This window comes from Varanus komodoensis, unplaced genomic scaffold, assembly GCF_004798865.1.
Source record: "Varanus komodoensis strain SLA01 unplaced genomic scaffold, ASM479886v1 scaffold43, whole genome shotgun sequence".
NCBI lineage: Eukaryota > Metazoa > Chordata > Lepidosauria > Squamata > Varanidae > Varanus > Varanus komodoensis.
This window is the reverse complement of record NW_025335985.1, coordinates 8,076,147-8,102,983: the sequence shown is the minus strand read 5'-3', so window position 1 is coordinate 8,102,983 and position 26,837 is coordinate 8,076,147. Positions and strand designations below refer to the sequence as shown.

General features: G+C 67.1%; 1 protein-coding gene across 4 annotated transcripts in view; it reads right to left on the bottom strand.

Annotated features, from left to right (window-relative positions):
• Positions 1-4,148: 4,148 nt before the first annotated feature.
• RUSC2 (RUN and SH3 domain containing 2) overlaps positions 4,149-26,837 on the bottom strand; it is a 33,694-nt gene continuing 11,005 nt past the window's right edge. The window contains exons 1-12 of one of the 4 annotated variants that reach the window (XM_044444056.1): positions 25,331-26,831; positions 21,078-23,087; positions 16,361-17,128; positions 15,487-15,681; positions 14,488-14,631; positions 13,275-13,351; positions 12,355-12,529; positions 9,542-9,647; positions 8,828-8,874; positions 7,265-8,192; positions 6,362-6,544; positions 4,149-5,363 (exon numbers count right to left, since the gene is read on the bottom strand). In XM_044444056.1, coding sequence (XP_044299991.1) covers positions 5,183-5,363; positions 6,362-6,544; positions 7,265-8,192; positions 8,828-8,874; positions 9,542-9,647; positions 12,355-12,529; positions 13,275-13,351; positions 14,488-14,631; positions 15,487-15,681; positions 16,361-17,128; positions 21,078-22,980 — 4,707 coding nt within the window. In that variant the 5' untranslated portion in view covers positions 22,981-23,087; positions 25,331-26,831 and the 3' untranslated portion in view covers positions 4,149-5,182. Of the gene's footprint in view, positions 5,364-6,361; positions 6,545-7,264; positions 8,193-8,827; positions 8,875-9,541; positions 9,648-12,354; positions 12,530-13,274; positions 13,352-14,487; positions 14,632-15,486; positions 15,682-16,360; positions 17,129-21,077; positions 24,561-25,330; positions 26,832-26,837 lie in introns of those variants that run through there. The other 3 variants (XM_044444055.1, XM_044444057.1, XM_044444058.1) reach the window with 3 other exon arrangements.

Here is a 26,837-nt window from a genome sequence, read left to right as displayed (position 1 = left end):
GGCGGGGCGACTCGCCTCCCTGCCTCCTGCGAGCCCCCCAGGAGCTGGCAGATGGCCACGTGGGGGGCTCCCGCAGCCCCGGGCTGGCAGGCAAGGCTGCGTGGGCGCCGCTAAGGCTCCAGCCCTCATGACCCTCAGTGCAGGCTCCGGGGGGGGGGGGGGGGCTCGTGCCTCGAGCCGGCCTCTGATCGGAGCAGCCTCCCCACTGCCTCCCCCTCGGGCCGGGTGCTCGACCGAATGCTCTGCAAACGGGCGACAGTCCTCGGAGGGTGGCGCTGAGGCCGGAAAAATGGCAAGGAGTTCCCGCCCTGGCAAAGGCCTGCCCCAGAGGGTCTCTCACCCCCTGCTGGGGGGCAGGCGAGCGGGGCAGGGCCACAGGCCTTCCCGTGGGGCTCCGGCCGCTCCTCCCCTGCCCGCCAAGCGCCAGGAGCAGCATCTGCACCGTGTAGCTGCTCTTGGGAGGGCAGCTTTCGAGGACAAGGCGGGGCCCTCGAACACCTGGGCCTGATGGGCACCTGCCTGTGGGCCCCATACTGATCCATGTATGTTATCCCTTGGAAAATTGGAAAACCTTCAAAATTAACAGTAGTTAATCGTCGTTGTCACAGGGGCCCCAGTGCACGGCTTTGCCCGGGGCCCATCATGCTGTTCAGACGGCCCTGGGACAAGGGCGGCCCATTTCCTTTTGGCCCCGCTTGGAGCGGGGGCAGTGGCACAGCCCGGTTCCAGGCATCCCGCCGGCCTCGAGAGCGAGGGGCCTGCCTGGGTCGACGCGTGCGGTTCTGAGGCTGAGCCCATCCGGAAGAAAACAGTGGAAGTGGACACGGGACACGGCCATTCGCTGCACATTTTCCCACCACGCTCGAGGATCTAGCGATCGGCTTGGAATTAAGGCAAGCCCTGCAGAATGTCGCCCCCCTTCAGAGGGGCCATCTTTGGGGTCCAAGCAATGGGGGCCGACCTGCTTGAGGGGAGGGAGGGCACGTCCCTGCAGGTGGTGGGGGCAGTTCGCAAGCGACCGGAGCTGCCGCCCGGAGATCTGAACATCCGCAAGCGACCGAAGGTGAATGAGCGTGGACGGAGGGTGTCCGCAGCATGCAGTCCCACCTCACCTCTGGTGGGCTGACAGTCCAGGCCCCACTGGAAGACCCAAGAGCAGAGCTGGGCTCCCCGACCAGCCCCCCTCGTCCCTCCACACAAGCCCCGGCCCAGCTCGGCTCAGCAGCAGCTCCCCCAGATTGCCCTCCCTTCAGCAGACCCATCGAGGAACAGGTGAGGCCGTGCCACGGCCCCGCAGCCCCCGCTTTGTGGCTTGCTCCGCCTCACGCCAGATTGTGGGTATTTACACCAAATAGCGTATTTCCACGTATGTTTCTCCTGATGCATCCATTCCGTACATTTTTTCAACTGACTCGGGTGCTTCTGTACCTCCTACAGTTTATTTTTCGTTCTTCCATAAGTTGCACTGCAAGCAGAGGAGTCTGCCGATTTCAGAGCGAAGATTGTGCTCAGGTCCGCATTCCTCTCGGGAGGGGCAAGCCGGCCACATCCCGGCCGAGACAGAAAGGAACCGCTGCTCCTCAGCACCCCCCGGAGCCCTCTGAAGAGAGCGGGCCATGCCGCCTCTGGCTCACTTCCCCGGAGTGGGCCTGGGAAACACCTCTGTATTTTTCCGTGTGTAAGACGGCAATTTTTCTTAAAAATATTTACCTAAAAATGGAGGGCCGTCTTATACACCGGGGTGGGGGTGGGGAGAACTGTGGTTGCAAAACCGCTTATACCTCATCTCTGCAAAGCAGCCTCACGAGCAAACTTGCAATTGCAGAGACAGCTAGCAGGTCTCCGCTCGCGAGCCTTATGCAACTGGCTTCTGCTGATGCTGCGGGGAAAGTGCAGCCATGCCCAGATGTGACGGGGAGCGGTAATGTCGGAGCGTTCTGACCCGTAAAATGTCAGAAACGAAAAATAAATACCGGTACCGGTAAGCGAATGCCTTACTCTGCAAAATTTAAACGGGATGTAATCGGTTATGCTGAAGAGCGTGGAAACAGAGCTGCGGAGGGACCGTTTGGACCTCCTCCCACTGAGTGTATGATCAGGCAGTGGAGAAAACAGGAAGAACAGCTCCTTAAGAGGCCAAAAGAGAAGGTGGCCTTGAGAGGAAAGCCAGCAAAACAGCCAAGCCTGGAGCAGAGGCTTAAGGCTTGGATTTTGGGGCAGCGCCAGAGAGGCTCCCGTGCGTCACCATGTCGGGCGAGAGCGTTTGCAAGCGCAATGAAGATGGCTGATTTTAAGGAAAGGCAGCGTGGTGCTCCACTTCCTGAGGAGGGCTGGCCACAAGAACACGAAACGAGCGCAGAAAATGCCCGCAGTCGGTGAGGACCCTCTCGGCTACATGGACAGTGACTCAGCAGGCAGCAGCGATGCAACAGGAGCTGAAGAGACGGATATCCGTGTTTGAAACGAAAGGCGATGCTACAGAGGCTGAACAGAATGATCTGCTCAGAGCCAAGTGTGATGCATAAGGTCACAGCACTGGTATGCAAATGTTGCCGGATCACTAACTAAAATGACTGGTTGACTGCAGGCTGAACGTGAGCCAGCCATGTGAGGCGGTGGTCAAGAGGGCAAACGCCACCCTTGGTTACATAGCCAGAAGTGTGGCTTCTAGATCGAGAGGGGTATTACTGCCACTCTATATGACTCTGGTGCGCCCACAATTGGAGTATTGTGTTCACTTTTGGGCCCCTCATTACAGGAAGGATATAGCCAGGTTGGAGTCAGTGCAGCGCAGGGCCACAAGGTTGGTGGCCGGTTTGCAGGGGATGCCGTATGAGGCGAGACGGAGGGAACTGGGTCTCTTCAGCCTGGAGACTCAGAGGGGATATGTTGGTGACATACAGGCATGTGAGCGGGTGTCACACGGAGATGGGTAGAGACCTGTTCTCCCCTACAGAGGAGGGCAGGATGCGCTGCAACGGAGCAAAGCTCAGGGAACCCAGGTTCCATTTGGATGCCAGGAAGCACTTCCTGACAGTCGGGACCCCGAGGGTGAGGAATGGGCGTCCCCGGGAGGTGGCTGAGGCCCCATCGGTGCGGGTGTCCAAGGACAGGCTGGATGTGCACATGGTGGGCATGTCGTGAGCGGACATGACTGGAGCCGGGGGTCAGACTAGATGGCCCAGGAAGCCCCTTCTGACTCGTTCTGTTTCTCTGTTTCTAAAATGTCTTCTATTGATTTCTGAATTTTGGGTAACAAAAGCGGGCAGCATCCTATACATGGGGGCATCTTAGATGGAAAAATATGGTAAATATGAGAACCGGCTCCAGAAGGGGATCAGTCGGGTTGCCTCAAATTTGGGGGGCCGGGGCACGGGCAGGAGCTCCCTGAAATGGCTCCTGCTGGGCATGAAGAAGGTCCCAGTCCAGTCCCCGCAGCAGCTGCAGGTGCGGCTGGAAATGCACCTGCCCAGACCCTGCTGCTGCCAGCCAGTGTTGGGAATGGCTGGCTGGCTGGCTGGCTGGGGCAGGAGGCACCTCCGGGCCTTTCTGCAGGGGGAGGTGCCGTGCGCTGGATGGTGGCCGCATGCTGCAGCAGGAAGTCCTGCGGAGGGCGACCATCCTGGAGCGCTGCCGGGGAGCCACACGGAGGCTCCTCCACGCTGCCCCAGCCCCAAAGAGGGGGCTGCTGCCGGCACGGGCGGCCGTCTGGATGGGGCTCCCACAGGGGCGGTGACTGAAATGCCTGGCTGCAGGTAGGGGGCAGAGGGGGCTGCTGCCTGCCAGAAAAAGCAGCTGACGGGGGAGGTCTGGGGACAAGCGGGGATGCGGACGCTCTCCTCACCCTTCACCGGGGAAAGCCAGCCCCACGCGCCATGGGGTGAGGGGCTCAGAAAGCGTTTTTCTCCATAAGGATGCGAAAGAGACCGTCACGCCCCTGGCGCGTCCCGGCAGACCCCCTTCTCCAGCCCGGTTTCGTGATCCCTCTCCCCAACTCTGCCGGGGATCCTCTCCCTCCTCCCTTCCCCGCCCTTCTGCCTCCTCGGGGAACTCTTTGCTGCTGCATCTGCTGAAGTGGCGGCGGGGGGGGGGGGGGCACAGTCTGGGCACCGTGCGAGCCCCTGCCCAGAACTGGGAGCAGACTCTGGTGACAGTGCAGGGACGGCGTCATCAGCACCTTTTTTATTAATATGCGTCATAAATAAAGAAATAAATACAGACAAAACACCCTGTTCTAATGCCGGAAGGGAAAATTAAATATGGCGCCATCTGCAGAAGAACCACGCACAGCATCAGCGACCCCCCTGGAATGGATGAGGCCGGCGGGCCTCGGCCTTAATACTGGCCACTGGCTCCGTGGGGGTGCAGGCGGGCGCCTGGGCCAGAAGCCCCTTCCCCCAGTGCTGGGAAGACAGCACAGCACGGAGTAGGGCATTCCCACTCTGGAGAAGCCCCTTCCCCCCCGGGGCAGAGGCTGTTCCGCCAGCCCCCGGCTCTGCCCCGCTGCTCCCCCACGCAAGGCGGGCGCTGCCGATTGAGGCCCCCCGGGGGCTGCAGGCATCGCCCTGCCCCAACCCGCGCCCCCCCCCCGATGCTGCCCAGTGGGCAACTCCCGGAGGCCAGCTGCTTCTAACGTGGAACAGCCGCTAGCCAACCACGGCAGGCGCAGGTGCGCTGGCAGCCTCCCTGGGGCTCCCCCTCCCCCCTCCCCCCAAGCTAGAAACCCTCCAGGTGGTCCTGCCCAGGCCGGCTGCACGTGGCCCTGCAGCGTGGCGGGCACGGGATGCGATGCGGTGGCCGCCTGCCTACCTACCTACCTACCTACCTATGTATACGTGTTAGCACAGGGACCCGCAGGGGTGCGGCGGGGCTTCCTGGAGTCCCGCTGTGGCGCCGTTGGCACAGATGGAACGGAAGCCATGCATGCTGGGGCCGCGGCGTGACGTGGGCCGCTCCACCGCCCGTGGCGGGAGTCCCGGGGGCCCCAAGTCCGTGTCGGAAGGATGTTGCAGGCGGGAGGGGAGGAGCACGCCCAGCACACGGGCCGCGCGGCTCCGGACGGCGAGCCCCAGGCGGGGGCGCAGGGCAGAGCAGCTCCGTCCCGAGGCTGCTCCGGGCGCGGGGGGCGGCCGCCTCCGCCGGCGCCCTGCCGGTCTCTGCTCCACGGCGCGGCCACCGGCCCTCAGTAGTCCTCGTCCTCCACGTGGGTGACGTACATGATGGGCACCAGCCCGGTCTCGGCCCCGCGGCTGCACCGCAGCCAGTCGGCGTCCGCCTTGCCCAGCACGCGCAGCACGTCCCCCTTCCGGAAGCTCAGCTGCCCGGCCTCGGTGGCGATGTGGTGGCAGAGCGCCTTCACCCCGCTGCAGAGAAGGGCGCGGCCGTGAGCGCAGGAGCCGAGCCGGGATGCGCCCAACCGCGCCCTTGCGTCTCCCGCCCCAGCAGGCAGCTGCACCGCGCAGGGAGGGGAGGGGAGGGGAGGGGAGGGGAGGGAGACCCTGGCGCCCCTTCCAGCCCAGACCCTGCCGCGGCCAGCAGCCCTTCTGGGGGGCCTGGCAGGGACACCCCCTCCCCACAACGGACGCTCCCCAAATGCTCCTCCGGGGGGCTTCCAGAAAGAGGGGGAAGGGCTCCGCTGGCATCGCCCCCAGCAGGGCTTAATGACTGTCTGCGCCCCCTCCAGAGCGCTGCGCTCCCCCGACGGGCAGCAAGCTGTAACGAAATACGGGAGCAAGAAGGGAGCCCCGGAAAGGCGTGGGCCGGGCCTCCTCGCTCTCCAGCCCCTCCTCCAGACGCGGACCCCCTCCCGTTGCTCTGCTTTCGGGTTCCCCCTCTTCCTGGGGTACGTTATCTGACAGAGTGGCGTTTTGGGGTCCTGGGAGCTGAATGTGCCCCAGGGCAGATGCCTTTTGGGTTACATGGGAGGAGGCGCTCTTCCCAGGAGTGCAAGGAATGGGGGGAGGCACCATGTCCCAGATCCCAAAATGGGGGCACTGCAGGAAAGCGGACCACGGAGGCAAGCCGGCCTCTGGCGCGGGGCTGATCCGATGTGGCCGCCTGGGCCCCTCCAGCCCGAGGAATCTGCACTCACCCAGCCCTGGTGTGCCCCCTGCCCAAGATGGCGGAGCTCGTGCCCCGCGCCTCCCCAAGGCTGCAAGGGCTCGAGGCAAAGCGGCCCCCGGAGGGGTCACCAAAGTGGGCACGCCCGGAGGGCACCTGCCTGGCAGCTGGCACGTCATGCCACGAGGCCGAGCCGGGGCCCGGCAGGACGAAAGGGGCCGGTAAGAAGCTCTGGGGCCGCCCACCCGTCCCGCTCGCTCGCTCGCCTGCCTCCGCCATCCGCCCGGCCCACGCCACTCACCACGGCACCTCGGGCGGCGTGCTCCTGTCCAGCCACGTGCCGGCCCCCTCGGACCGCGGTGGGGAGAGCTCTGCAGGCTGCCTCCGGGGCTCCAGGGCAGCCTCCCGCCACGCGCCGGCCCCCACGGTCTGGGCCACCAGCTGGAACACGGAGCGATCCAGGTTCAGCCAGCCGGACGGCAGCCTACAAGGAGAGCAAACGCGGGAAGGGGGCGCGCGGGCACGGCCCTGAGCATGGGAGGTGGGCACCCCGGGCCGCGCTCCCCGTGGAGACTCCCTGCCCCCTCCCGCTTCCCCGGGCCTTGCCCTCCAGTCATTCAGAAACGGAGACAGTCCTGCAGATTGCCTGGAGCCGGGGGGGGGGGGGCTTGAAATGCCCCTCCTCTGTGCCCCAGAGCGCCCCCCCCCGCAGGCCTCCCTCAGGGACCCCACTCTGGGACCTGCTGCTTGCGAGGGGTACCCTCCCGTGTCCCGTCCCCGGCCCTGCGAAAGCCGCTGCGTGAGGAAGTGCCGGTGAGGCAGTGCCCCCCACGTGGCCACGCGGCAGGGACATTTCGGGGCCCGCACTCCGGTGGCTGTCGCTGGCGCTGGCGGGGGAGCGCTTCTGATCGCCATCCGAGCGGCTGCGCGGCTCTGCCCCACGGACACGTCCCGTCCGACTCGCCCCTTCGCAGCAGCTGCCCTGCCGCGTGGCCACGTGGGGGGCCCTGCCTCACTGGCACATCCTCACGCGGTGCCTTTCGCTGCGGGGGCGATCGCCGTGCCGCCAGAGCCGAGGATGCGCCAGAGCGAGAACCCGGCCCCCTCACCCCGCCGCCCCAGCAGCTGCCCACTGTCCCTCCCAGCCCTCCGCACACAGCCCATGTGGCACAGCTGCCCTTATCCCAGGCTGTGGCCCCCCTACCTGCTGGCCTGCCGGGGCTCCTTGGGCACCTTCCGGGAGCCAAAGAGGTGCCCCCACTTGGGCGGGCCGCTGCCGGGGCCGTGGGCGCTGTGCTGCTCCGGGCTCCCCGGCCTCGGGGCCAGCCCGCTCTCCGCCTCCGCCTCCTTCACGCGCTTCAGCTCCGTCAGCACCGAGTCCGGCGGGCTGCCCATCCAGCGGGGCCGGCCCTTCTCCTGCGCCGCCTCCCCAGCAGAGGACGGCTGCATGCGCGAGGGCTCTTCCTCCGGCGGGGCTCTTCCCTTGAGGGCCGCCTCGGTGATGGGGCAGGCCTCGGCCCCCTCCACCACGCCCTCCCGCGGTGGGGGGGCCCTCCGGGGCTCGCCCTGCCGGCCGGCGCCCTCCACCAAAGCCTTCTTCCTGCGCTCATAGCGGATGCGGGGAGCGCCCTCGGCCGCCCCCTCGATGTAGACCTGGGAGCTCTGCATGAGCTGGTACCACCAGCTGGCCTGCCGGTCCTTCTTCGGCTCGGCGGGGCCGTCCCGGGCCCTCCTCCGCTCGCGGCCGCTGCAGGGGGCCCCCGGACCCGTGCCCACGTCTGCGCCCGCGTCGGCCTCCTTCCCCAGGCTGCCCCGGCAGCCCTCGGGTCCGGCGTCCTGCTCGGCGGCCGCCCAGCCATCGGCGCTCCCCGGGCGGCCGCCCCCGTGGGCGCGCATGAGCTGCAGGGTGGAGTGCGCCGAGAGCACCAGGCCCTGCTGCGCGCACAGCAGCTCCTTCTGCTGGCGCTGCGTGCGGCCCGTCTGCAGCAGGCGGTGCTCGAAGAGGAGGTCCAGGCTGAAGGGCAGCAGCGCCAGGGGCTGCAGCAGCAGCAGCACCTCCTCGAAGAGGCCCTGGCACAGCCCGTGTGCCAGCGCGAGGAAGCCCGTCGGCTGGTAGTGCGCCTGGATGACGTCTGCGGCGGGAGAGGGGGCCGGTCACGGCAGGCAGGCCCCTCGGTGCCGCCCCCCCTCCTCCCCCCGGCCCGTGCCCAGGAGGGCCCCCGCCAGCCCCGCTGCAGAGTACGCGTGTGGCCGCCGTCGCCTGGCAGGGGCCCGTGGGGCCTGCACGGCTCTCCCTCTCCCTCTCCAACCGGCCAGGCCACCGCCCCCCCAAAGGCTCTGCTCCCGGACACCCCTACAGTTCCATCCCGGCAGGCAGACAGGCGGGGGGGCAGGCCCGCACAGGGAAGAAGGCGCAGCAGCCTCGGGGCGGGGGGCCTGCACGACCCACCCAAGCCCTGGGGCAAGGGCCAGACAGGAGGGGCTCCTGGGCTTCCAGCTCCCCCGGACAGTGCGGCCCCCCCAGCTTCCCTCAGCCCAAGTGTCAGAGCCAGGGCAAACACAGGGTCTGTCTGGGAGGCACAGGGCATGCCCCCCCTGCAGCATGGGACGGTCAGCTCCTGGTCCGGCGCCCGCTGGACTGAGTACGAGTGCTGCTGCCTGCGACCCCCACCTGGCACCCATCCCCCGGCTGGGCCAAGCCCTGGCCTGCCCCCCACCAGCCCCTGGCGCCCCCCTCCCCCCCGCCACCACAGCCAAGTGCGCTCACCTTCATGGCTGTACAGGTGGTTGAACCAGAACTCCAGGGACCGGAGGCTGTGGGGAAAGCGAGAAGGCGCAGTGAGAACCGGGGAGCCCCAGCCGTGGGGAGGACAGGCGGGGTGGGGGCCAAGTGCCCGCTGGAGCCCCCTGGGAGTGCGGGTCGCCGCGGGGCTGTTCGGTTTTTCCCACCGGGAAGGCGTGGCGGGACGTTCCACAGCGGTCTCTCGGGGCCCCACAACACGGGGCAGGGCTTCCCGGGGGCCTCCTTGGGGCCCCATGGCCCACGACAGTCTCCCCGAAAGGTGCCTGCGCGCAGTCGGGCCGGCAAGCCAAGCAGCCGCTCCCACACGAGAGCTTCCCTGCGGGGACAGCGGGGCTCCCCGGCCGTGCGAGAGGCAGGCCTGAGCTCCCCACAGGGCCCCTGGGAGCACGCACGGGCAGGCGGTGCGTGGGGCTCACGGGGCCCCGATCCGAGCATCCTGGGCACACAGGGGGGCCGCCCGTGCCACCCCCAGGCATCAGGGCGGCCCGCCTTCCCTGCCGCGGGCGAGCTGCGCGCTTCCTGCCTCTCGCTGCCGTCCCCCACCGGCCTCCGCCCTGCGTGCTGCCCTGATGCCCCGGGGGCGGCCCCACGCGCCCACCCCCCACACCCCCTCCCCGGATGCTCGCCCCACCCAGACAGCCGCGACCGCGACGGCGGCCCCCTGGGAGTCGCTCGTACTTGAGGAGGCCGAAGATGAAGGCGTTGAAGCGCATGGCGTGGCTGCTCAGCTCGCCGCACTGGCTGACGCGGCTGCAGAGGCTGTGCAGCACCTTGGTGGAGGGCCCTGTGGAGGAGGACACGCGCCGGGTCAGGATCGGGCCCGGCCCGCGGGCCCCAGCCCACGCACACTGGCGTAGGGACGGGATTTGAGCACCCATCCTGGGGAGGTGGCGACCGAGAGCAAGGCTGCCCGAGTCTCTCGGGGAATAATTTATTTTCTGTTTGTTTATTTTCCAGAGTTGCTGGGAACACCGATGAATCAGAATAGCAGAGTTGGAAGGGGGCCAGGAGGCCATCGAGCCGAGCCCCCTGCTGCTCCCATACTCTGCTGGACCCCTTCTGATTTACCTGCATCTTTCTTAAATCGTGCTGGCAGACCTGCACGCAGCCTTCCAGGCGAGGTCTGAGGAGTGCAGGGGATCTGCTACGTCTGGGTCGGCGTCTGGAATGGTTTGGCCTGGGAAGGGTCGCCTGCTCCGGTCCACGGGGGGCAGGGCAGGGTGGCCTCCAGACACCGCCATCCTGGGCCGCACCTTCCTCAAGTAGCTTTTTCTGCACAGCTCATCATTTCTGCCCATTCTAAACGCATTCCAAGCATCAAAATCATGCCAGGACACCTCGTTTTTCGAACTCTAACCCTACCCTGGTGCACACCCCTAACCCTAATATAGGGCTAAAGCTGCATTGAAAAGAGGGCGATTTTGAAAATGCCTTCCTTGAGTAGCTTTTTCTGCACAGCTCATCATTTCTGCCCATTCTAAACGCATTCCAAGCATCAAAATCATGCAAGGACACCTCGTTTTTCTAACCCTAACCCTACCCTGGTGAACACCCCTAACCCTAATATAGGGCTAAAGCTGCACTGAAAATAATGCAATTTTCAGAAAGCCTCCCTTGAGTAGCTTTTTCTGCACAGCTCAACATTTCTGCCTATTCTAAACACATTCCAGCCATCAAAATCATGCCAGGAGACCTTGTTTTCCTAACCCTAACTCAGTGATGGCGAACCTTTTAGAGACCGAGTGCCCAAACTTCAACCCAAAACCTACTTATTTATCACAAAGTGCCAACACTACAATAAAACCTGAAAACAGAGGTTTGGTTTTAAAAAAACAACTCACAGCCAGTCCAATCAATCAGCAGCGCACTGACCGGCTATGCAAAAGCTTGGGCGAGTCGTGGCTAAGGAGTCGCGGATAGTGACCTCATGACCTGGCGCCGGTACCCCTTTCCAAGCATGCCCATGGCCCCTATGTGCGCTGTTATCCGATGCTCGGCCACCGGGGTGATGCCAGGGGGACTTGGCCCGTGTGCCGACAGAGAGGGCTCTGCGTGCCGCTGTGGCCCGCGTGCCAGAGGTTGGCCACCACTGTTCTAGGGTGTGTGGTATTCCACCCAGTTATGCATCGTCTGCACATCTTTCCTTTACTTCCTCATCTAAATCTTTAATAAAGATGTTGAAGAGGCTGGGCCCTGGACTGGACCCCGCGGCCCCCCCGCAGTTGCCTGCCTCCAGTCCGGGAAGGAGCCACTTTAGCAGCCCCTTCCGGATCTACCTAATCGTTTCCCTGTCTAGTCCACTTTTGCCCAATTTCCTCATCAGAACGACTCCCCTTGTTTCAGGCACAGCAAGATTTCCTGTTAGGAGATGCGAATACCCCGCGTTTGACTGATGCATAGCTGAGTCTGTGAAGATGCCAGTAAGAAAAGGTAGCACTTGAATCAAAGCAAAGGCGCCACGGAAGGCCGGGCGTTGGCCCCGCAGGCCGTGGTCATGCCAGCCTGGATCCCCGCCGCAAAGGCCCCGCTGCGTTCGGGGCCCGCGGCTCCGGCATCAGGATCTGCCCGCAAAGGGCCGCGGCAAAGTGGCTGGAGCCAAGAGGGGCCCTCAAGGAGACGCCCCGTCCACTTGGCACAGAGGGAGAAGCGGGCGAGCAGCACTCTGGCTGCCGAGCTGCCCGGGAGGATTCGGGTGCTTGGGGCACCGCGCGGCAGGAGCGGCGCTCTGGGGATGCGGCGCAGGTCTGCTAGACGCCTGCGCGCGCCTCCTGCCCTTCCCAGCTCAGCAACGCCTTTGCTGAGGTGGGTCAAGCACAGCGGACGCGGGCGCAGGGAAGCCAGGGGCGGCCAGCACGGCCTCCCGAAGGACGCTCGCTGGAGCCCTCCTTCCGCGCGCCGGGCTGGCACCTTTGCCGAGCGGCCTGCTGCTCCCCCAGGACACCCCCGGTCCACCCCTGCCGCGCAGGCCCCACCAGCCTTGGGGTCTGCGCCCCACACGCCTTGCTCTGCCCTCACTCCCACGCAACTCCAGGGGCGCCTGGCCGGGCCCCCCGGGAACCACCAACTCCACACCTGGTCCCAGCTGGGGGTCGGGAAAGCACGGCTGCCCCCCCACTCCCCATGGCAGAGGGGCTGCCGGCCTGCTGCGCCCACCATGGCCCCCCTCCCCTGGGCAGCCCGTGGAAATCATCCGAGGCGGCCGAGCGAGCGGAGGGCGCGGCACCCGCGTCCCACTCGCACTCCCTCCCTGCCTCCCCTCCGGCACTGCCGCCCCCCCTCACCCCAGCTGCACCCCGGCCCGGCCCGTGGCCCCACAGGGGGGCTGATGCTGTGTGCAGGAGGCCGCCTTGCCCCCCGCCTCTGCAGGCCGCCCTGTCGGTGCCCGGTGCAACGCGGCGAAGGGGCGGGGGGCGAGCGCGAGCAGGGGGGCTCCGCCAAGGGGTGGTGGGGAAGCCGGCACACAGAGCGCGCGGCGGAGAAGCGCTTCGTACCCAGCTGGGTGGATGCCTCCACGACACTCCAGGGCAGGTTCCGCCGCTGGCCCACGATCACGTCCAGCACGTGGGCCTTGAGCCCGTCGCCGAGGACGCTGCTGACGGCCGGGCACAGGTACTTCAGGATGAGGTGCCCCACGTTGGGGCTCACGGAGCTGTTCCCCAGCTTGGCCTGCAAGTGGGGAGAGGGAGGCACCGGTTAGCCTGTGCCGGCGCGCTGCCTGCCTGTCCCGCACCCCAAGCGCAGGAGCCAGGGCAGAGCGCCCGCTTCCCACGCTGCGGGCCCCTCGTTCCATCTGCAGCGCCTCCCGCGAAAGCGGCACGCAGCGGGGCAGGAAGCCCTCCGCCGGACGCCCGCCCAACCTATGGCCTAACCGGGAGACAGCAGGGCGAGGGCCCCGGGGTCCCGCCCGGGAGACGGCCGCTTCCAACGCGCCTGCCCTCTGCCCCGGGGCACGGCCGCTTTTGTGGGTGTGTGCTGGCCGGCCACCATGTGACCTTTTCGGGGCAGGCCACGCGACGGGCTGGGGTGAGAGGGGAGCTGGCGAGGCCCCCAGGCCGGCGCAACGCTGTGGCTCTCTCGTGGCTGCACCACGAGCCCCCGGGGCTGTTCTGACACAGGACAAGACAAGGAAGTCGCAGGGGCGCTGGCGGCAGAAGGACCACGGTGCCGCCACCGCCGCAGACCTCAAAGCCGCCTCGGCCCAGACCAGGCGATGCAGCTAAAGGAAAACGGCCCCTTCCCTCCACAGCATGTCTGGCTGCATCTCCCGGGACTGCGCTGCCGCAGCCGGAGGTCCCCGTGAGGCTGGGGCACAGTGGAGCAGGCGGGGTGGGGTCAGGCTGCTGCCTCGGCCCTTCCGGGGACACGCGAGGCCGGCACTCTTCCCCAGCACACGCCCCCGAGCCCGGCTCACCTTCACCCCGGGGTCCCTGCTGGTCCCGAAGTGCGCCACAATCAGATCCACGGCCATGTTGATCGCCTTGACGAGGCCTGCTCAGCGGAACGACGAGAAGCGCGTGAGCAGCCCCGTGGCGGCCCAGCCACGGGCCCCAACCGGGGACTGAACGCACTTCTCTGGCCCCAGATGCCCGCTTCTCCCCGAAAACGTCCCCGAGGGTCTGCTTTTCCACTTCTCGAGCATTTGCTTGCTGCCCGATTCTGCCAGAGCAGCTCTGGGCGGCTCAGGGCCACAAGGCACAGGCACAGGAAAAGCAAAGCAAGACCAGCAGCACTTTGAAAACAACAATAAAATACAGCAAGAAATACAAAACAAAGGTGTTTCGGCAATTGGTTCTTAGAATAATTTTTAAAGAGGAAGGTTTTGCCTGGTGCCCAGAAGAAAGGCAGGAAGGCGCCAGGCGAGTCTCCTGGGGGGGACAGTCCAGGAACAAGCCGCCGTTTCCCGTCCCGCCCCCCCGGCAACCCTGCCTCCGCCAGGACACACGCGGCGCAAAGAAGGGGCCGCCCGGACACTGGCCGCCGACCAGCCGGCTGGCGGGGCTTCCGCGGGGCCGGCAGCACCTTGCTCAGCCCGGCTGTGGGAGAGCGGCCGGGTCGCCCCTGTCCTGTTCCGGCGGCGGGGGGGCCTTGCCCCCCATTCCGCCTCCTTGCCTGCCATGCCACGTGAGGGCTGCACTCCCAGAGCTCCGTGGGCAGAGGAGGCGCGCAACAGAAATGCCCACCGCAAACAAGGGCGCCTGCCTCCAGGGACACCGACCCACGGCCGGATCCCCAAACCACCTTCGTTCCGCCCACCGGGGCAGGGCAAGCGCCCTGGACGGGTCCCGGGGCCCAGGAAGGGAGGGAGGGCGAGCCAGCCCTTGCCTGGCACAGCGCCGCTTTGGGGGCTCTGGACGGGGTGGCCCTGCCTCCCCCCCCCACTCCTCCCCCACGCCAGAGGCGCCCGCGCTGGATTCCTCCCCCGGAAGTGCCGTTGGGGGAGAAGAGGACACTGTGCCCCTCCAGCCACGCTGCCTCGGCTTGCCTTCCTCCAGCTCCGGGGCCATGGCTCGGGGCCCCGCAGGCAGAGCGCAGGCCTGGCCCCGCAGCTCCTCCGGCAGAAAGGCCCGTGGGCGAGGGCGCCCCCCCTGCCCCCCGCCCGGCCTGCAGCAGCAGGAAGGACCTACCCTTCTTCTGGCCCAGGTCGACGGAGACCGACTCGGCACTGCCATCTGGCGAGAGGCAGAATTCTGCCGGGGGCTTTTCCGCCAAGGAGAAATAGTCCGGGAAGAAGTCGGAGTAGCTGAGCTGCGGGTGCTTCGCCGGCTGCCCTGTAGGGGGCGGAGGCGGGTCAGCACCAGCTCCGTGGATGCGGCTGGGCCCGGGAGGCGGGGGCACGGCGCAGGAGCCCCCGGGGCCCTCCCGGGTGAGACTGGGCGCCGCCTCAGCCACGCCCACCCAGGCCAGCGAGAGGAGGGGCCTGGCAATGGCCCCTTCTGCCTGGGCCCCCCCACGTGGCCCCGTGGTTCCTCTGTCCCCCGACAGCCCCTCCCGCAACACCTTCGGACCTGCAGCTCTCTGCCAGAGCGCCTGCTGTGTGGGGGGGGGGGCACCAGGGCAGCTCCACGGGCAGGGGGCTACAGGGGCGGTGGAGTGCGGCCCCCGGCCAGCGAGGCTGCCAGGCGCCCGGTCGGGTCGGCACCCAAGGGCTCTCCTGGTGGAAGAGACAGGCACAGGAGGAGCCACGGGGAGCGGCCCCATTGCTGAGCAATGGGTCTGGGGCGGCGGCCGCGGGTTCCGTCAGCCAAGAGGCTTCCCAGAAGCGCGAGGAGCGGCCCGGCCCACGGGAGAGTTCAGCTCATGCTATCCCCAGTTCGAAAGCGGCGGGGGCCCCGTCCTGACGCTCGTCTGTCGCCGGCCCCCGGCCACCCGCTCCCAGGGCACGACCGCGGGGGGCACGGCGGGACGTGCTGGGGCGCCCACCACGACGGCGGCCCGTGGGACGGAGCCGCACCAGCCCCGCGGAGGCCACACGCGGCTACCGGATCCCGCCCGGGCCAGCTGGGCGAGGACAGGCTCACCCGGGGCTTCGACACCCCGTCTGCCCGACACCCTCCCTGGGGCCCGGGGCCGGGCCGGGGCCGCGCTGCCCACGCTCGGGGGGACCGCGGGAGGGAGGGGCGCACCGCTGAGTCTGCTGCCGGAGCGTCCTGCGTGCGCGGCCCCGGGCAGCTCGAGGCGGGGGGTCCTCCAGGGCAGCCCGTGCTCGTGCCGCTGCTTCCAGTCCAGGCTGCCCGCGAGCCCCGGGGCCCGGTCCAGCCCCAGCGGGTTCCTGCGCCGGTACTCCCGCCACTTGAGCGCTTGCGGAGAGAGGTGGTGGGCTGCGCGGCCAGAGAGAAGCCAGCGGGAGGCGGGGAGGCAGAGGAGGTGGGGGGGACAGAGAGCTGGTTAGTGGGGAGGAAGGGGGAGACGGGCTGGAAGCGCTGTGAGCCCGGCGAGCGGGGCGGAGCAGTTAGTTGCCCCCCACGAGCCCCCCGAGAAACCGAGCCTTTCCAGGCGCCCGCAGAGACCGCCCGTCCTCCCTGCGTGTTTCCCTTGCGCGTCAAGAGTGCCTCAGCAGCGCAAGATGGGGCTGGCCGGGCCCTGCGACTCCAGGGCGCCTTGTGGGGTTTTCCCCGTTCATCTGGCCACAGCAGGGCCCTCCCTGGACTCTGTCCTGCCAGTGCGACGCGGGGGCAAGCGGGCTGCGCACCCCCCGCCCTGGCCTTCCGCCCGCCCCCAACGGCAAGCCACCGCCCCACCAGGGCGCACGGGCTGCATGGGACAGCCCCGCCAGCCCACCGGGCAGGGGCGAGCCGGGAGGCCGGCCAAAGAGGACCCGTCCTCGCCTGCAGGGCAGCGCCAGCCAGGGCCGGAGCTCGCCGCACGCCCCTCGCGAGGAACGCTGCACGGGGGCTCCTTGCACACCTGACCCCGGCCCACGGAGCGCCCCAAGTGGAGGACGACGCAAGAGCCCGCCCCACGCCCCGCGGCCTGCCGGACGGGCCGCTCGCCACCTACCGTTGAGGGGCCGAGTGAGCAGGCCGCCCACGGAGCTCAAGCCGGCGCCCTCGCTGCCGCCCGCCTTCCACAGCGGCTCCACGGGGCCTCCGGTGCCAGCCAGGCCCAGTCCCGCGGACAGGAGGGGCAGCAGGGTGCCGCCCGGGGGCACACACGTGGCACGCAGCTTGACGGGCTCAGGCAGCGCCGTGCCCTCCTCCTCGGAGCCCGGCGTGGGACTCTCCTTCTGGTGCGGGGCGTGGCTGACGGTGCCGGCAGCGGCCGGGGAGGGCCTGCCGGTGGGCAGGAGGCCGGCGGAGATCGGGCAGGACTGGCTGCGCGGCGGGTGGCCTCCCGGGGTGGGCGAGCGGGAGGAAGAGTCCACGCCGTGGAAGGAAGGCACGTGGCTCCGCACGGGAGAGTAGCTGCCCAGCGGGGACGGGCGCGTGGTCTCCGGCAGAGGCTTCCTGGCGCCGCCGTCGGCGAGGGAGGCGGCACCGTCCCCAGAGCGCTGGCCGTGCCCCGGGGCGCCCCCCACCAGGGGCTGGTCGGCCGAGGTGGAGGAGGCCGAGGACTGCGAGGCCGAGGAGGGCGGCGGGCCGGCGGGCCGGCGGGCGGCGGCAGAGAGGCTGTAGAGCTGGGCCAGGCTGGAGGCGAGGGGGCCGTGCAGCGCCCGGGCCTTGGCTGCCCGAGGGAAGTGGTGCTGGAAGACGAAGGGCTGGATGGGCAGCGTGGTCGGCCGCTGGTCCTTGCTGTAGCGCACGACCGCCGGGCTGTCCGGGGCCCCACCTGCAGCGGGCAGAGAGCACGCGTCAAAGCCAGGCGCGGACGGGCTTGGCTGCCCCACGCGAGGGATTCCATGGCGGCGGAGGGCCCAAACCCGAAGTCCCCGGGGTGGCAGAGCAAACAGCTCGCAGGAGCGGGGTGGCCATGAGCACGAGGGTGGCCGACAGGCCGCTGTGCGCCCACAGCTCCCCCGCCGATGCCCCGGCTGTGCCTGCTGGGGCTGTCGCCTTCGGGCACAGAGAGGCACGGACACTCGGAGCCCCCAGCCCTCCAAACCAACGGGGGGCTCAACTCCTGAGGGTGCAGGTGGGAGGGGAATCCCACCGCTCCCAGCATCCTCAGCGATAGCGGCCAGGGAATGCTGGGAGCTAAAGGCAGACAGGGGTGCGCCCCCGCATTATGGCTACGTGCAGCCAGTGAGGCTGGGGAGGGGACGGGAGGGGAGGCCGTCCGAGGGGGCGAGTCAGCTCTGGGCTCCCTTCCGAGACCATCCACTGCTCCTGCGCAGGGGGGCGAGGGCGGGCAGCGCACAGAGCGGACGAAGGAAAGCTGTTCAAGGGCCTGGAACGCACCATGCGCAGAGGAGGGAGCCCCTGCTGATGGGCTCCTGCTGGGTTAGAATAACCCCCCACAGAAAAAGCCAATCGCCTCCAACGAGAAAGGGTCGGCACATCAGGAAAACCCGGCCGACTCTCCCCCTGTGGGGAGCTCACTCAGGGTGACCCCGAGCACAGAGACCCTCTCCGCCCTGGCAATCCACACCCCACTCGGGATGCGCTCGTGGCGCCGGGCAGCCCTTCCCTCGTTGCCTGGTCTTTTTGCGGTGCACCGTGTCCGCATTTAGAGGTCTGATCGCGTAAGCAGCACAAAGCACTGCACAAACATCAAGCCACAGTCGGCCTGCTTTCCCCTCCAGCCACGGGGGAGGAGGAGGGAAGGAAGAGGAGAGGAAAGGAAGGCGGCCGGGAGCACAGGAAATGCCTCGCCGGGAAGCACCCAGTGACGCGACGCAACGCACCAAGGCGAGCAGACAGCGCCTGCCCCGTCACGCGGGGCCGGTTGGGAAAGCGGCGATGACGGAGCGCGATCCGCCGTCTGCAGGGAGGGGGTGGCCCAGCCCCGCGGCAGGGAGCCCCCCCAGCAGCTGGAGGGCTGTGCCTCAGGCGGTGCTGCAGGACCCGTCAAAGCCGCAGCGTCTCCCTCAGTCCCTGGGGAAGCGGCTGCCGGTGCCCCCAGTCCGGGCCCCCCCTGCTGGGCTGGGCGCGTTCCCGTGAGCGCAATGGCGGGGTGCCGAGCCGGGGAGCGGTGGGGGATGAGGCAAGCAGGGGCCCCTCCCAGTCGCGAGGCCCTCCTCACGTTCCCCCGGCTCGGTTCACGGCACACCCCGTCCTGAACCCACGAGCCCCCGGCAGGCTGCGACCACCGCACCGGCCCCGGCCACAGGACCCCGCGCATGGAGACGGGGGCCCGCCAGCCTTGGAACACAGGAACCTCCTCAGATCTGGCTGGCGGGCTGGCGGAAGGAGGCAGCCGCTGCCCCCGGCCCGAGCCCTTCCCGGCACATCCACCGCGAGCTCCCGGCGGGCAGGGTGGGGGCCACAGAGGGGCTGCTCTGGCGAGGCTGCCGGGCCGGAGAGCCCTGGCCCGGGAGGGTCACGTGGCGGCGACTCCGAGCCCCACCAGCGCAAGCGGCCTCCCCCCTCGCGGCTCCCCCCGCCGGCCCTGGGCCGGGCAGGGGCGGAGCCGCTCCCCACGTGGGCCGGCAGCACCCGCCTCCTGGCTGACGCACCCGCCTCCAGGAGCTGGCAGAGGCTCCGGCGCCGCGGCCCCGCAGCACGGAACCCGGAGAGCATCCCACGGGAGACGCAGCCAGTGCCCTGGCGTGGGGAGGGCAGGAGAGCCCCTTCCGTGTGCACAGGAAGCCCGTGGGCAGCGAGGCGGCCGGCCCCTGCTCGGCTTTGTGGCCTGGGGCAGGGCGAGGCAGGAGCCGCTGGCTTGCCTGGGCACCCCACAGCCCCCCCCCCAGATGGGCAGTGGTCTGAGCCCCCGGGAGGAGGTCTCACGGGGCAGCAGGCCGAGCCAGCCCGCCGCCTTCTCTGGCCAAGCGAGCCGGAAGGCGCCTGCAGGCACCTGCCCGTGTCCTGGCAAACGCTCGGCCGTATCGGCAGGGCCCCTGCAGTGGCGCTTCCGAGGTGTCTCACGACCCCCCAGCAAGCCGCCCCCACCCTGCAGCAGAAGCAGCAGCAGCAGCGCAGCAACCCAATCCGACTGGAGGAAAGGGAATGCCGTGCGGAAGGCACAGCCCTGCCGGGAGCCTGAGGGGCCCTCTGGAAGTCAGATGGATTCGGATCCCTTCCCTCTCCGCCCAGCAGCCGCTGCACCGCCCCCCGAGGTGCCCAGCAAGCGCTGCCCCCTGGGGCTGCCCACACGAGGCGGGGAGGCGGGCAGGAGGTGCGGCTGCACGCAGGCTCCTGGCGCTTCCCCAGCACAGCCGCGGGGGAGGGGGGGTGTTGGGAAAATTTGGGTGAATCCTGTCTGAAAAGCATTACTCCTGTGGGCCTTTGCATTGTGGGATCAAATCCTGCCTTCCTTCTCAAAACCAAGCTGTCACTGTTGAAAATGGCCTTCCTCCCCAGCTCCTTTCTCTCACCTTTAGCCGTGGGCTACAGCAGACAGGCCATTTTAGCCCGAATATACATTGTAAATAGTCATTGTTGGAATTCAGTTTACAATAATCTTTTGATAGCCCAGAGGGCTTCATGTGCCCTGATCATGCAGAATGTTTAGAGTCTGCGCTTATCATAAATAGTTTCTAGTAGCTAGAATTTGCATGTCTGAGCAGACCTGGAGATGGGTTCAAGTTACTCAACTAAAGTGTCAGTACAGGCAATTAGAAATATTGCGATCTCATTGTTACTGTGTGATTGACTGACATTCCTTTATCTGCTCTGTATGTGATGACCTCAGAATCTTAATGTAATCTCTGCATTCTGTCATCAATTGCCCTGTACCTGTGTACCTATAAATGCCCTGCAATGGTGTTGAAGCTTTGCAGCAGAGTCCCCCTCTGCCTGCCCGGTAATGCATGCATTATCCTGAGTACTGCGGGAACCTTGGGGTAAAACAATAAAGCCTCAGATGGTCTGGACGCCTGGTCTTTCCCACGAACCCGCATTTTATTCCCTCTTCCGGGATTCCGGGATTCTGCCAGTGGGTGCCAAGAGCCCCCTGCCCCGCCAGCGCCCTCCTCGCAGGGATGCTGGCCCGCCAGGAGCTGCCCCGGAACCGGCAGCTCGCTCGCATGCGCGTTCTCTCTCTCTCTCTCTCTCTCTCTCTCGCACGCACGCACGCCTGAGCCAGCAGCAGCAAGAGCACAAGGGGCTGGGCGTTTCTGGGCCCGTTCTGGCCCGGGGACCCAAGCCGATGCTTCCAGCACATCAGAACAGGGCCCGGGCCATTTCCCGAATTGTGCCCAGTCATCTTTGGATTCCTCCCCCGGCCTCTCCCTGCCCACGCAGAGCATGTGCCACTCACACGTGAAGCGTCCCAAGCAGGACCGGGCCTCCAGTTCGGCCAGAAGTCCCCTGGCAGGACGTGTCCGCACGTTACTGCAACCTGCCTGAGAGCTGCCTGGCAGCCGGGCCCAGCCCTGGGGGCCAGAAGGGCCTGTGGCTGGCGCATCCTCTCGCTTCGCTTCGCAGAGAAAGGCAACCCGGGCGCAAGCCCCGGGCACCGGGCGGCTCCGGGCCGAGCGGTCGCCTGGGGGACCCCCTCGCCCCTCCCAGCACATCCCCGTGGGAGCCCTCCTCCAGCAGGAGGGCAGGCCGAGCAAATCCGAGCCGCGGACAAGGGCGCACCTCTCCCCCAGAGCAGCCCTGCAGCTCCCCCGCCACCCCCAGCCATGATCAGGAAGCCGGTCGAGAACTCTGCCCCGGATCCGGGGGAGACTTACCGTCAGCACGGGCTCGGGCGTCCTTCTGGCCGTGGCTGCTGGCAGAACTGGCCCCTGCTTCTGCGGGAGCTGAGAAGAACGGCTGCTCGAAGGCCGCCGGCCCGCAGGGAGGGACCTCCCTGGGGCCCCCGTTCTGCCGGGAGGCGCTGTGGCCCCACTCGGGGCGGCGGTAGCTCTCGCAGCTGCGGTGGAGCGAGCGAGCCAAGGGCATGGGGGGCAGGCTCTGGCTGGACCGCGGCGGCTCCTCCCGGAAGACGGGGCTGTCCTGGTACTCCGGGATGGCGGTGTACTCCAGGGACGGGTCCCGGCCGGCCGGCAGCGGCGGCGAGGAGCCATTCCTCTTGCGGCCTTTGGCCAGCTCGGCAAAGGAGGTGACCCGCTTGGGTGGCGGCGCGTCCGGGATGAGCTCCGGCTGGCTCAGCTTCACCGGGCAGCTCAGCAAGCGCTCCAGGGTGCCCAGCCGGCCGGCGGGGCTGCGCTCCAGGCCGCGGTCGTAGCTGCGGGAGCGCTGCCGCCCGGCCGCGGCTGCGGGCGGGGGCACGTTGACGTACACCTGCCCCTCGAGGGCCTCGTCCGTGGCCGGCCCCTGCGGCCCCTCCCGGGAGCCCTCCGAGTCGCTCTCCTCGGGCGGGCCCCCCGGCCGCCCGAACAGGTAGTACTCCGTGGGCTGGAGCGGGCTGCCGCGCAGGCGCTCCTCGGAGCCACTGGCCACGGAGGAGCCGGCCGGGCTGGGCGAGGACTGCGAGGACAGGTCACAGGTGACCAGCTTGTAGTAGTTCTGTGTGGCCACAACCAGCCGGGCCTTGCTCTGCAAGCAGGCGCTCAGGTCGGAGCCCTCCGAGGCGCCCGGCTCGCAGAGGGCCGGGTAGGAGTTGCAGTTGGCGTCCAGCAGGGGCGAGGGGGGGCGGTGGCACCCGCAGGCCCTCCCCGGGCCGCCCCCCCGCGGGCTGGACTCGCAGGACGTGCCGGGCTCCTCGGGCGACGCGTGCAGGTCGAGGTAGAAGGCGGCCGAGTCGGAGCGGCTGCCGGAGGAGGAGTTGCAGGAGAGGCTGCCCGGGGCCGGGCAGGGCCGGGCGCGGCCGCTCGCCTTGTCGTAGAGGGCGCTGAAGTTCACCAGGACCCCGTCGGAGCTGTTGCAGGAGGAGTCGCTGAGGCAGCCCATCTGCTGGTCCGGCGGCTCCGACGGGCTCGAGAGGCTGCAGCAGCGGCAGCGCGGCGGCTCGGAGCTGGAGCAGCTGCACGTCCGGCTGCGGCCCGCCTCCAGGTCGGGCAGCAGCAGCTCGTCCGGGTCGGCGGCCCACTCGTGCTCGAAGGAGCAGCTGGACAGGCTGCCTGGGGGGCCGCCGTACTCGTCCAGCTCCATGCACTCTGGCCCGCTGCCCTTCCTGGGCTCATCGCCGGCTCGCGTCTCTTCCCGGCCCTCCACCACGTCGAAGCGGCTGGCGGCGCTCCAGGGCTTCCCCGTGGGGTCTGCGTCGTGCAGGCGGAAGGGGGGCAGGGCGCGCTCGCGTGGGGGGAGGCTGGCTCGGCCGCCATGCAGGCGGAAGGAGCGCTGGCCCAGGTCCTCGGGGCCCGGCTCCGGGGGCCCGCCGCCGCTCTGCAGGAACGGATTCTGCCGCCTGGCGGTCAGCTCCCTGGGCTGGCCCTCCGTGTGCCCGGCTGCCTTCACAGGGGCCAGGTCTGTGCTCGCCGCCTGGAGCAAGCTGCTGTAGAGCAACGAGTCGGCCTGCAAGAAGTCCCGCTCGGGGGCCGGGCCGGGCCGGGCGAGCCCCAGGTCGGGCTGGCAGAAGGGGTTGGTCCGCTTGCTGGCGCTGCAGCACTGGCGGTCCGGGACCTGGCAGTGCACCAGGGGAATGTGGTGCACGATCAGGGTTTCTCCGGTCAGCTTGGGGGGGCTAGCCATGATCCGCGGTGCTCTCCGGGTCTGCCGCCGTGGCAGAGCTGCCCATGGAAAGTCGTTCGTCAGCGGCAGAGGCCACGGGGGCGCACCTCATCCACGCCTCCAGAGACCTGCGCAAAGACAAGAGGCGGCATGAGCGGTCACCGGTCTCGAAGGGCGCCGGTGGCGAAATATCTCGTGGCCACGCTGCGGACGCTCGGGGAAGGCCTCAGCAGCTGTCCTCCCAACTTCTACAGAAATCTCATAACAAGGTGAGAAATCCCTGCAATTCTTAGGTAACAACTAGGCCCCTGTAAAGCCCTTATATCCCACCCCAGGATTCCCGAGTTGAGGAAGAGCCTGGCTCTGCAGGGCACCTCTCCGTCACCACACCTGGGAGAGGTGGCTACCTGGGAAGGGCCCCGAAGTCATCAAGACGTCCCTGCTAGGCGCTTGCCTCTGCCCGCCAGGTGCTGGGGGGCACAGGTGAGCCGGTGTGGACAGGCTGATGTTCCCCGGGCAGAGGCAGCCTCCACCCGCTCTCATTTAACTGGGGCTCACAGCAGGCCCCCCAGGACGCCGAGTGGGGGGAGGTCTCAGCGAGATCAAAGGCAGGGCAGCGTTAAGAACGGGAGCCACTTCCGCCAGGTGCCCTGGGAGGGATGCTGCTTCTGGCAGTGGGGGAGAGGCATCCACGGACGCCAGCTGGGCAAGCCCACGGGGAGGGGCTGTTGCACCCTTCCCCGGCCTGGGGCCCCCAGGGCCCGATCAAGCAGGGCCCTCGCATGCTCTTCTGAGGCTTTCTCCTGCGCGCTCTGCCGCGCTCGGGGCACTTCGCGAGCGTGGCCAGACCGCGAGCAGAGACCCCTGCACTGCCAGCCGCTCCGTACGGGCAGCTATTCCCCATTTCCTAAGCCAACGGAGCCGATCCCGAGGAGAGGAAAGGAGGGCGACGCGGCAGGAAAGGCACGGGAGAGTGGCGGTGCCGGCTGGACGCTGCCCTGCCTGCGAGGGGGGCGGGTGAGGCACGCAGAGCCGCGCCAGGCGGCCCGCTCTCAGCGGGGGCTCCTCGCACCCCCCAGCTGGCTGCTTCTGCCTGCCCCCCTCCAGCGTAACGGGGAGGAGGGCAGGCAGGGTGCCTTCGCCGTGCTCCCCTCTCCCCACGCCCAGGCCTCCTTTCCCCACAGAACAGGCACCCTGTCCCCAGCCCCAGGGTGCCACCTGGGTGCTGGCGCCCAGGCGGCGTCTTCCTGGCACAGCAAAGCGTGCGGCCGCCTGGGAATGTCCGGGAACATCGGCACAGAACGGGGCGGCTCCCCAGGACATGGGCCTGGTCCAGAGCGGGAAACCCCGTCCCCAGCCTCGTGGCGTGGCACCTCACCACGAGGCCCACCGCCCCCATCAGGCACCCGTCTGCACTCCGCTGCAGCCCCTCTGCCCTCCCAGGTTCATGTGCCCCAGCCAGGGGTGGGCGCCGCAGGCCCGCAGGGGCACCCAAAGAGGCCCACAGCGGATGCCCAGGGGTGGCAAGGCACAGGAAGGCCCATCATCCCGATCCGCTTCCCAGAAATTCCCAGGCGGTCTTTGGCAAGCTCGCCAAGTGTAAGGATCGCCCCCCCCCCCCGCCGCTTCTCCCCATCTCGGCCGGTTTTTGCGGTACACCTGCGCTGGCGGGGTGCACTGGACACCCAGGTCAACTCAGCCGGTGGGCCAGAGGAAGATTTTCGGTCTGCTAAAAAGGCATCTCCACTGGTCTACAGGGATGTCCGTTCCTAACACCCTTTCCCGTGTTAACTTAAAATAATTTCCTTTATTCTCATCTGCAGCAATTTATATCTGATATCTGGTAGATATGACATTGGATTCCTTAGTTCTATACTCTTAGCTATCTGCCATTTTAACTATGGTTCATTCTGATTTCTTTAACCAAAGTTATTAAAGTTACAAAGCTCATCCTTCCACATATAAGCTGAAGTTATATATTTTCCATCTTTTACTGCATATGCAAAGGCCATGATTTTCTAGGCAATCCAGCCTTGTGTGTCATCAACCAGTTGGAACAAGTATTTAAAAGGTCTCAGCCAAGAAATCTCAACGGAGAGCATCCGCAGCTATTTCTCAGCCAATGTTGCAGGCTAGCCCTCAGAGCATCGTGACTTGCCCAAGCCACGTCCCGCAGGGGAACCATGGGGCAATCTGCTCCCAAACAGGGGCGAGCGCTGCTTTGGGGTGGCTCAGCCCCGGCTCAGTTCGGCTCTTGGGGCTCTGTATTAGCAGGCGGTCTGCTGGCAGCTCAAACCCGCTTTACTGATAGACTTCGCAGAGATTCTTGGCTTGTTCTTGCGCACCCAAAAGCATGATTAATCCATCGCACCTTTTAAGTGGAGCCCCTGGCAGGAGGCACAGCAGCATTTCTGAAGGGAAATGGACGGTCAGCAAGACCGTCGCTTTCGCTGCTGGCTCCCGTCCTGCCTGCGAGGGGCAACGGGGCATGCATCGCTCATCTGGAGGATTTTGGGTGTCTGCTTCGACGACTCCCACCTCTTCTGCTCCCCAACTCGCCCCAGTCGCGGCTGTGTGGACTGGGAAGCCTTCTCCTCCCCTTCTCCATCTGGGGCCAGAGCGGGCCCCCAGCGCAGCTGCCCCCCAACCGTGACTGGCAAGGGGGCACACACAGGGCCTCGGGAGCAGCCCCAGGCAGAGCAGGGCCCCACGGGGCCCCCGGCTGGCAGCGGTGCCCCCTCTGTGCTCTGCAGCAGAAGGCTTCCTGGCCCGCGGCTGGAGTGGGGCCCTCCTCAGCCACTGCATCTCGCCCCCACCCTGCAGAGACCCGGCCTGCGTGGCTCCCCTGGCGGCAGCCCAACAGGGAGGGCCCTGCAAGAGGCGGCGGCTGCGCATTTGGCGCGCCACCGCTCAGCCCTCCGAGCAGCCAGCTGCGCCCATCGGCAGGATCGGCTCCTGGAAGCCAAACGCTGAGCAAAGCCGAGGGAGGTGCAGGTCTGCCTGACCTCCGCAGCCAGGACCCGGCCTAAGGACGCCGGAGGGCAGTTAAGTGCAAGCGCCAATCTCCACCCACCCGCCTGCATTCGGGTCCACGAAAGCGCAAGTTCGGCAACACATTTGCGCCCTCTCTCTGTTCTGTTTCCATCCCGCCTTCTTCCCTCTTGCAAGAAGCTCAAGAGGATGCACATCCTCCTCCTGCTCGCTACTTCATCCTCACAACAACCCTTTGAGGTAGGCTCCGTCGCGAGTCCATGCCTGCCCCAAGGCCTCCCATGGAGCTTCACAGACGGGATCTCCCAGTCCCAGCCTGCCTTCTCAACACCCCGGCACAGACCACCCCCAGGGAATTTGAGGCGTCTCAGCAGGAGCACAACATGAATGGCGGTGACCCATTAAGATCACACGCTGTGGAAACCGCACACTAAAAGCTGCAGGATCTGAAGCACACGAAGGAGCCCCTCTGGGGAAAAACATCCACCCAGAAGGGCACCCAAAGCCCCGCTCAAGACCGGCCACAACAGAATTCCTGGGCACATCCGACCATTTTCGACTGGCACCCAAAAGCCGTCAGCTGGTAAAGTAGCTGAAGAAGGGAACCAAGAAGTCTAAATCACTTCAAAGAGCTTCAAGATATTATATTAGAGAGCAGAAATCTTCCTTCAGTAAATAGAAGCCTTGCCCAAATTAAAAGGACAGAAAGGACCACAAGCTCTTGCAAGGGAGATGCATCAGAAAAGCACAGAAATAGCTTGCAAAGCTTATCTGGAACAACAAAGAATTCTTTCAGTATAAGGGAAGAAAAGGCCAGGGAAGTTGCTGGAACACTGAATAATAATGGAATTAAAGGAGCACTAAGCAGGGGACAGGAGGCTGGGGAG